At 37.9% G+C, this 10,000-nt stretch overlaps 1 protein-coding gene across 2 annotated transcripts in view; it reads left to right on the top strand.

The window, feature by feature from the left end:
- LOC127007347 (protein mono-ADP-ribosyltransferase PARP12-like) overlaps nucleotides 1–10,000 on the top strand; it is a 20,679-nt gene that overhangs the window by 9,341 nt on the left and 1,338 nt on the right. For both annotated transcript variants that reach the window (XM_050878206.1, XM_050878207.1), the window contains exons 4-6: nucleotides 652–2,891; nucleotides 8,482–8,628; nucleotides 8,738–10,000. The exon at nucleotides 8,738–10,000 is cut by the window's right edge and continues 1,338 nt beyond it. In XM_050878206.1, coding sequence (XP_050734163.1) covers nucleotides 652–2,891; nucleotides 8,482–8,628; nucleotides 8,738–8,978 — 2,628 coding nt within the window. In that variant the 3' untranslated portion in view covers nucleotides 8,979–10,000. The remainder of the gene's footprint in view (nucleotides 1–651; nucleotides 2,892–8,481; nucleotides 8,629–8,737) is intronic.

The following is a 10,000-nucleotide window of genomic DNA, read 5'->3' as shown; positions in this document are numbered from 1 at the left end:
GTCCCAGTAAGTATCAAGCATTTTAAATGTAAAATATTGGGATTAAGGTCCACTTTCACAGTCACTTTTGTTTGTTTTGATCTTTACCAATGGCGGCGATCTCCGCTATGGTATTTCCATGTGAAACTGGCCGATGGGGCAGTGGCATCTGCGGGGTTGGCCCCGCCCCGCCCCTTACCACACACTCAACACCTCTCGCTTCCTCTGCAGCCGTCACTACCCCATCGGCCAGTTTCACGTGGAAGTACTAAAGTGGCGATCGCCACCATTGGCAACGATCAAAACAAACAAAAGTGACTGTGAAAGCGGCCCTTAGTAAGGATCAGAATATATATGAAACATTAAAAATGGCTTGTTAGTGGTGAGGGCAACGAATGTCAGGCAAAAAGTCTTCACCTGAAACTCGTAGTTTAAACCCATTTATTTTTATTTTTTTCAAATGACAGCCCAATTTGGGTGTGTGTCTTATAAGCCGTCAAATATGGTATATATATATATATATATATATATATATATATATATATATATATATATATATATATATATATATATATATATATATATATATATATATATATATATATATATATATACACACACACACACACACACACACACACACACATACATACAAACACACATTTATTTCAGGATAGCAGAGGAAGTAGGTCTTTGATGGACCTAAATGTAGGGGATGGTGCCCACCGGAGTGGACCACCCATCCAGGACCCTTACTACAGAGGTCCACCTCATCAGGACCCGTACTACACAGGTCCGCCCGATCCAGGTCCTTATTTCCAAGGCTCACCCCTTCAGGGCCATTATAATCAAGGCTCACCCCATCATAGCCATTACGATCAAGGCCCACCCCATCATGGCCATTACAATCAAGGCCCACCCCTTAGAGGCCATTACAATCAAGGCCCACCCCATAGAGGCCATTACAATCAAGGCTCCCCTGGCCCTGGACCATACCCCAGAGAACAGTTTCATGGGAGCACTAAGCAGTACCCACCTCCACCTCCGTCATATGAGGAATCAATGCAACAGTCTGGTGATGTTCGTTCACAATCTCCAATGCGGAAAGACCCTAAGAAAGCCAGACAGTGGTCAGGAAAAGGAGCAGCCAGTGCTGCAAATGTTATGCAGCTGGTGAAAGCCTTGTCCATGTTTAACGGACAAATGGCAGATTCAGAAACACTCGGAAAGCAGATAGAGAGCACTGTTGAAGAGGTTGAGAAAATTGTAAAGCAGCGGAAGGATTTATTTTCACATATGAAAGATGGCACAAAAATTATGGTAGAGCTGGTTCCAAATGTGAAACTGTGTTCTCATTACCATTCAGAGAAGGGCTGTGCTGCACGGGACACTTGTCAAAGCCTCCACCTGTGCAAAGACTACATCTTGACACGCTGTGAAGAGGGACCAACATGTGCTTTTGGACACAAGTTTGATACTAACCATAATTCAGCAATTCTCTCTAAATTTTATTTGGACTTGATCAGAACACAATATCTTGTCAATATCATTAGAAAGGTTTGTAGAGGAAATGCTCCACCAAGGATCTGCAGCTATCATAGTACAAAGGATGGCTGCAGAAAGGGGGATGGCTGTCGCTTCTTGCACATATGTAAAGATTACGTAATGAATGATGGAAACTGTCCCACCAAAGGCTGCCCCTTCAATCATCAGCTAAACACAAAGCAGTGCAAAAATGTACTCACCCAGCACGGCATGTCTACCAATGAGAGTGTTCGTGATATTTTGCTAAGCTTGAAATCATCTATGGAGAAGACTTCAGGGGCAGAAACCAAAAAACAAAGAAAAAATAATAAAGATGATAATGAATCCTCAGACTCAGACTCTTCCATGGATTTTACTTTCGTGGATCAATCTGACTTGTCAGTTAAGAAGAAAAGCAACAAACCTCAGGGAAAGAAAAAAGAAAAGAGTTCAAGACCAGATGAAAAAGCAAAAGGAAAGAGGTATACAATTAAGTCAACTGATTTCAATGGGGATGTTGAAATTCCAGAAATTTGCATCTATGGAGTTAATGATAAATGTACAAATGAGATGAAAGGCTGCAAGTATTTGCATGCAAAAAGCCTATTTCATTGGCAAGTGGAAAAAGAAAATAAATGGTATAATTTTCGCATATTTCAGTCGAAAACCTTGGAAAGTGCGTACCGAGATGTTACAAAGGGTGGTGTGAAACTTCCTTCAATTGATGCTGAAAAACTTAACCCTCAAGACAAACAAATATTGCAGCTTTTTGGAACACATAATTGGAGAGCTGACTTTAAGGAAATGTGCATCACAGATGCTGCAAAGAACAAATTGAATATAAGGAGGGTGTCAACTGCATCATCTGTTGTATCAAGTGTTCCTCAGGCTACAGTGTACGAGTGGTACTTTGAAGATGAACAAGGGAAGTGGATTCCTTACGGCAATGTTGATAGTCTGGGCAAACAGAATTATGTGTGCAACATAACATCTGAAGATATTGAAAAACAGTATTTGAGTGACCCCACCTCCACAATGATGATAACAAATACTCACTTTAAATATAAAATTGACTTCAAAAACATGACTCAGACTAACTTAACCAGCATGAAAGTGAGAGAAATCCGTCGCCGCCCCGCTCACCTCTCCTACCAGAGGAGTAGCAAAACTAGCACCAGTGATGCTTCCCTGCCCAAACATTGGAAGGCTATGTCATCCCAACAGACCCACAGCCTTGTGACTGTGGACCCAAATCAGGAGGAGTTCCAGGATGTTTCTAAGAGCATCAAGCTCATGATTCCAACTGCCAGAATTCATGAGATCAGGAGGCTGCAGAATGAGTACTTGTGGCGCATTCTTCAGTCCAAGAAGACTGATCTCTCAAGCAGGTAGGCACACTTCATTTGTTTCATATTAACCCCTTAATGACGATGATGCCGGTGGCGTCATATGGTTCTATCAGACATGGGCAACGATTATGATGCCAGCGGCAGAGAGTGGAAGCTTTCCGGAATTTGAAGGGCACGCATAACCGGGTTGGGGGGGGTGGGGGGGACAGTTTGGGAACCACTGTTCTAGATGAACCAGTGTCTAGTTCAAAGGAGTGGGAAGCGGAAGTTGAAATATCTTGGGAATCATGGAATTCCAGCTAAACGGTCTGCCCAAATAATAATCTGATTTCACAGTTGAGTTATACAGATGATTTTCTACAACTTTTTTTCAATGAGATTCATTCCATAATGAAAAAAATACAAAAATATATATATATTTTTTTTTTCGATATATATATATATATATATATATATATATATATATATATATATATATATATATATATATATATATATATATATATGAAACCATAGTTTAATATACATTACTCAAGATGAGTTTTTCACATAAAAATCATAAGTAGGACTAATAGTTTTTTTATGCTTTTGAAATTTTTCTTGTAAGAGAAGGCAATGATTCACTGGTGCCTGACTTGCTGGAGAATCAGTACAGGACAAGTAGATTTGATAACTTTCCTGTACAACTGGTTCACATGTTCTTCCTTCTTCCTTATTTATATATATATTATATATTTTATATATATATATATATATATATATATATATATATATATATATATATATATATATATATATATATATATATATAATTTAAATCATTAGATATTTTACTTGATATAACACTTAAATCATTTTAAATACAGTATATATATTTAATTTTGATTTAAATCATGATTTTTTTACTCTAATATAAATCGACTTAAATCACTTGATTTAAATCAAACCAACCCTGCTTGGTGCTCTGGTTTCCTTACTGTCAAGAAAGAAATGAGAACTATAAATGCACAAGAATGTCAGCAGCACCATAAAGGTTAAAAGTTGGGAACCTTCTTATAATAGGAATATAGGAAATCTGTGGGTGGAGTTGTTGGATACAAATCATCCACACTCATGATCATTCACTGGTACCCATCATGTAAAGACTAAGAAAGGAAGCCTGTGGTAGCCAATCATGAGAGGGAGGGATGGGAAATAATGTGAGGTGTGGAGACCATGGGGTACACAGGAGCAGAGATGAGATGATCAGCTACTCCTTTGGTATAACATTCAATATTTTTTCCACTGGAAAATTGCTTTTTTGTATTGTGATTTGCTTGGCTTGTATAATAATGAAGTGCTGGATACCCCAAAATGGTTGTGAAAACTGAGGGTGCTCTGCATTTTTTCCTTGGGATGGATAGCTAAGACAGACTAGCTTCAGTCCCAACCAATTAAACACGTGGTGTTGTTTTGCATTGGCCAAGTTTAATACAAGAAAATTGTCTCATAAGACTGAAACAAATAATCAGTGGAAACAAACACGGGTTAACCCCTTCACTACGGCCGGGCTAAAATAGCGCCCCGCGCTGTATCCGAGATCGCCACGCACGCCAAATTTCAAATGTCGACATTGAATATAACAAGTTTTCAGCCATAAACTCAACATAATCATCATGTATTATTACATATGAAAACATGTAGAATTAAATGGTGCACATAAAAAAAACTCATTACGGCCAGGCCAAAACAGCGCCCTGCGCCATATCCGGGATCGCTGCACGTTCAAAATTTCAAATGTCGCTATTGAATATATTAAGATTTCAGCCATAAACTCAACATAATTATCATGTATTATATATGAGAACATGCAGAATTAAATGGTGCACATAAAGAAACTCACTACGGCCAGGCCAAAAAAGCGCCCCACGCCGTATCTGGGGTCGCCACATGTGCAAAATTTCAAATGTCGCTGTTGAATATAACAAGTTTTCAGCCATAAACTCAACATAATCATCATGTGTTATATATGAAAACATGCAGAATTAAATGGTGCTCATAAAGAAACATAAATTAGTTGATAATTTTAAGATGTAAGCATAAATATAGAGATAAAATAACTCGTGTATTGGCTAAAGCTAGCCAGGACACAATATGCGCGTCCTCCGATATGGTATGGGGCACGCAAGGACGCAGTATACGTGTCCTCATGTTGAAGGGGTTAATGCAAAAAAAAATCATTTAAGTATAAAAGATCGATTTTAATATAAAAAATCCAAGTTAAATCAAATGTTTTTTTAGAAAAAAAAATCATGATATTTCCAATCCTGGCATCAAGAGACTTGAAGATTGTTTTATAATATAGAGAAAATTAAACGTATAAAACTTTCTATTGTTATTACTATAGAGAACAGTTTTCTTTTGTTGTAGAATAAAGATGACAGCAAGAGATGCCACTCAGTGGTGAAGTGGTTAGTATGCCTAGCTACGAATCCGTGGACCTGGATTGAATCCGAACCCAGGCAGTTGCTGCTCAGTCCACTCAACTGTTTATCCTTCCTTTGGGCTGGCCAATAAATGGGTACATGTTTAAACCTAGGGAAGGTAACTGAGTTAACCCAGATTTAACACTGACCGTGTGTCCTTGGATTATAGGTTATTTTCCTGACACAGGTTCAATTGCCAAAGTGATGGAGATGAGCACTAAGGCCATGTTCAGTTTTGGCATATCACCCAACTTTACCTTTACCTATAAGATTTGTAGCTACACTGCAGCAAAGGTAGCGACTCGTACAGTGGCCTTGTGTCCAGTGCGTGAATTTTCTATTTATGTATTGGTGATTCACTGTGTCCATTGGGTTCAGTAAGTTGCTTCTTCTTCTTCTTCTTCTTGTGACATACATTCATTTATATTTGTTTGTAGATATGTTGGTTTTTATTATCTGTTTCATATTTTTATTACTTGATTTTCAGAAAAGAAGTGTGTGCTGGACAAAGTGTGATAAAGTCCAGGACAGGTACTGAATATGGGTGATTGCCAGACCAATTATTATTGTCTGTGAATGGGTCGTTTCCCTGAACTGTAGTGATTCTTGATTCCCAGACAGGTGCTCCCCCATATTAGTCTGAGAAATCGAGGGTTGAATGTACCTTGAGCAATACAAAAAAAAAAAAAAAAAAAAATCGTATATGATTACATGGCATGGGAGCAAGCAGACTGGTCTGCCAAAGCAGCTCAGATCTAGGCATAAAATACAGCTCTGCTCATCATGCGATCTCCCTTGTTCGCATTACTGGCTGGCGTCACACTCCATTCTTCCGGCTGATTGGCAGAGAGTGACAGGTGCTGTGTGCCATGAACAGTTTTCCACATGTTACAGAAATCTATGCGGATATGGGTCAATTATCAGCCAGGGTTTGTTGCGCATTGGACCATTTAAATGCTTTATATATATATATATATATATATATATATAGATATATATATATATATATATATATATATATATATATATATATATATATATACAGTCGTCCCTCAAATAGTACGGGGGTTAGGGACCCAGGACCACCGTACTATTCGAAAATCCGTATAATATTAGTGCCCCCCCCCCCCCTAGAAACACTCCTGGGCTGCGTTTGAGAGAGGGAATCATGACTCACGAAACGTCCCGAGTGCTCTCAAACGCATGACACGACAGCACGAGTTGCCAACTCGGCACGTCTGTTGGCTCCCAGCCTTGAGAGGTGGGGCGTCTTCGTGTTGTGATGACATCATCAGCAAATATGGCGGCCCAAACAAACACATATAAGTGTTTCCATTGCATTTCACCTTTCTGTGCCACCATAACCACTGCAGCTTCCTTTTCATCTTCTGTTGTAAGGAGTTCATCAGCCAGGACAGCTAGAATGCATGTTAAACGTCGCCAGGAAGATCAGCGTAAGCCATTTTGCTGCAAGTGAGACGCCGTTACCGTAGCAACGACGAGGCTTAAAAGCACGGCCTTTATCTCCACTCTTGCAGCACTCTTGGAGCACTAGCAGTTACTGCAGCAAGAATTTCTTTTACACTATGATTGTTACAGCGAACACTGCTCTCATTCACATGGTATGCTCTCCCTACCGCAATGTAACTCATCCCGAAACGTAACTTCTAAATCTGAATTATTCTGCAAGGTGAACATCTTTCTCGAATGCTTATGGGTGCTTTCAGCAGGTGTTTTGGTAGAACAGTGATGCCACTCACGCCATGGCTACTTGGTGCGATGAGCGGGAAATTTAAAAATCCTACAAAAATTCTTCCATGACAATCCGTATAAAACCGAAACCGTACTATTTGAGGGACGACTGTATATATATATATATATATATATATATATATATACATATATATATACATATATATATATATATATATATATATATATATATATATATATATGTGTGTGTGTGTGTGTGTGTGTGTGTGTGTGTGTGTACAGGTAACTCTCGATTTACGCGAGTATTGTGTCTTTAAAGATGTCGCGTAAATCAAAAACAATGTAAATCAAACAAGAGGTAGGTTTGTACCTTTACTGCCTATTGTATCACTCTGACTCCTCTCCCTGTCGTGGTTCCTCCTCTGGCTGCCCTTCCCCTCGTGGTAGCACAGCAGCAAGGGTGTTGTTGTTGTTGAGTAGTGTGGCAGCGTGGGTACTGTATGTATTGTTATTCAAGTGGCGCGCAGGAAGAACTGAGCTCAGCTGTGTGGCCGCGGCGCCATGTGAGTCCAGTTGCGTGAGACATCTGGTGGCCACTCCATAAAATATTGCGTGTAAGTGAAAAAACGTGTAAATTAAACATTTATTTGGATTTTGGACCCCACGTTATTTAAAAAACGCATAAACCAAACTCGCGTAAATCGAGAGCTACCTGTGTGTGTGTGTGTGTGTGTGTATATATATATATATATATATATATATATATATATATATATATATATATATATATATATATATATATATATATATATATATATATATATATAAAGAATAATAATAAAATCTTGTCAGAAAAATGCCATGTTGGACATGAAACACTCTGGACAAATATGCATTAGACACAAGGCCATTGTACTTGTATATTCGCAACTTTCAGCAACTTACGTTCTCTCACACATGTAAACACACACACACACTTACATCGATCAGCTCACCCTCCACCACCTGCAGACTTACTATGACGGAAAGGAAGTGTGATCACTCCACGTATGTGAATCACTGCTTAAAGCACTTATTTGTTTATGTTTTCTAACTTAACTGTATCCACTGCCACCTTACCCAATATTATGTTGCATAGCTTTCCAATTTTTTGTACTTTTTTGTTTTTTTCAAAAGCCAGACAAAAGTCCATTTACTTTAGTTTAGTATGAAAGTAGTATGGTTCCATATTTACACAGATATATATATATATATATATATATATATATATATATATATATATATATATATATATATATATATATATATATATATATATATATATATATATATATATATATATATATATATATATATATATATATATATATATATATATATATATATATATATATATATATATATATATATATATATATATATATATATATATATATATATGATTTTGACAGATATGATGATCTCACCATGAATGTGCAGAAATTGTTTCATGGAACTGGCTCTTCCTTCATTGATGCAATCTGCAAAGAAAATATTGATGGTCGACGCTATGCCAATGCCAAGGAAAAGTATGGGAAAGGCACATATTTCTCTAATAGGTAAGCAACAAATAATAAACTCACTATCTTTGTCTACATTTTTTTGGAATATTTTCAGCCTTTTTTTTATTATTTTTCACTTTTTTCATGGCTATATTTAATGTTGCAGCTGTGCCATTGCTCGTACATACTGCACCCCTGATGCCCAAGGCCACCTCTTTCTCGTCCTGGCTGAAGTGATCATTGGATATGTGACCCCAGGAAGCAAGGGCCTCAACCGACCTCCTCCAAACCCCTCCACAGGCTTCCCCTATGACACAACAGTTGACAGCATGACTGCCCCAACTATCTTTGTTAAGTATGAGAAGGAAGAATACTACCCTGAGTACATCATAGAAATCTCTGTGTAAGTGTGATGCATGGAGTCAGTCATCATTGTTGGTACTTCAGGATAGTGTTATTGCAAACAGCTGTACCAAGAAGGACAGCTTTTAAGCAGGGTCAACATGGCCCAAGTACATATTAAAAATGAGAATACTTCAAAAAACATGTTCATACATAACTGGTTATGTTATTCAGATAAATAACATGTTCTCATTATTTTTCATTGAAATCAGATAACAGTTTTATCTGCTGTTAAAGAGGATTGACTGGTTCATACTTTTCCCTCATTTATTTTTTCATGAAAAGGAAAGAATTGCTGGATCCATAAAAAAATACCTCAGGCAGCTAAACCTGTTGAAAGTTTCTATAGTAATGCTCACCGGAGATCATCAAAAGCACCAACTCTAGTGAATGGGCTGACACTGAAAGCAGATGAATATCCTTTGTTTGTAAATTTCAGGTCATGTTTAATTTGCTTTAAGTATTTCTGCCATGCTGACTCTTCCTCCTTCTAGTGGGTGTCAAGGGGCAGCAGTGCATTCTATGTACTACGGAGTGGTTACTTCTTTTCTACGGAGTGCAGGAATGCAATTGTGGCAGTTTTATGTTGCCCATGTTCCCCTGAAAATGACAGCAGTGTATAGTGGTTGGAGAGGTGGGCTAATTTCCATATATGATAAAGGTCATTATATAGGGTGTTGATTGCTACCAGAAAAAAATGTTCTTCAAATGGTTCCAGTTTTCCCACTTAGAGCTGACCACATATACTCCAAACTATCACCATTAAATAATTTTTTTATATAATCTGTATGGTGATAGAGACCCTGATGAAAAGCCAGTCTCTGGGTGGAATGTGGGATGGCTGCTATCAAATGCTGCTGCCTCTGCTGCATATGATGTTTAAGCCAAAGTAGTGGAGAAACTGATTCTAAGAGCAGTAGGGTCTCAAATCTTGAAAATTTAGGTAAGGCAATTTATGAGTAGCATGAACTGCAATATATTCAACCAAAAAGCATCTAGTTGGGTAAGCTTGCCTCAAATAGAGCAA

This window comes from Eriocheir sinensis, chromosome 35 (genome assembly GCF_024679095.1).
Source record: "Eriocheir sinensis breed Jianghai 21 chromosome 35, ASM2467909v1, whole genome shotgun sequence".
Taxonomy (NCBI): domain Eukaryota; kingdom Metazoa; phylum Arthropoda; class Malacostraca; order Decapoda; family Varunidae; genus Eriocheir; species Eriocheir sinensis.
This window is presented reverse-complemented; position numbering and strand designations above follow the sequence as displayed.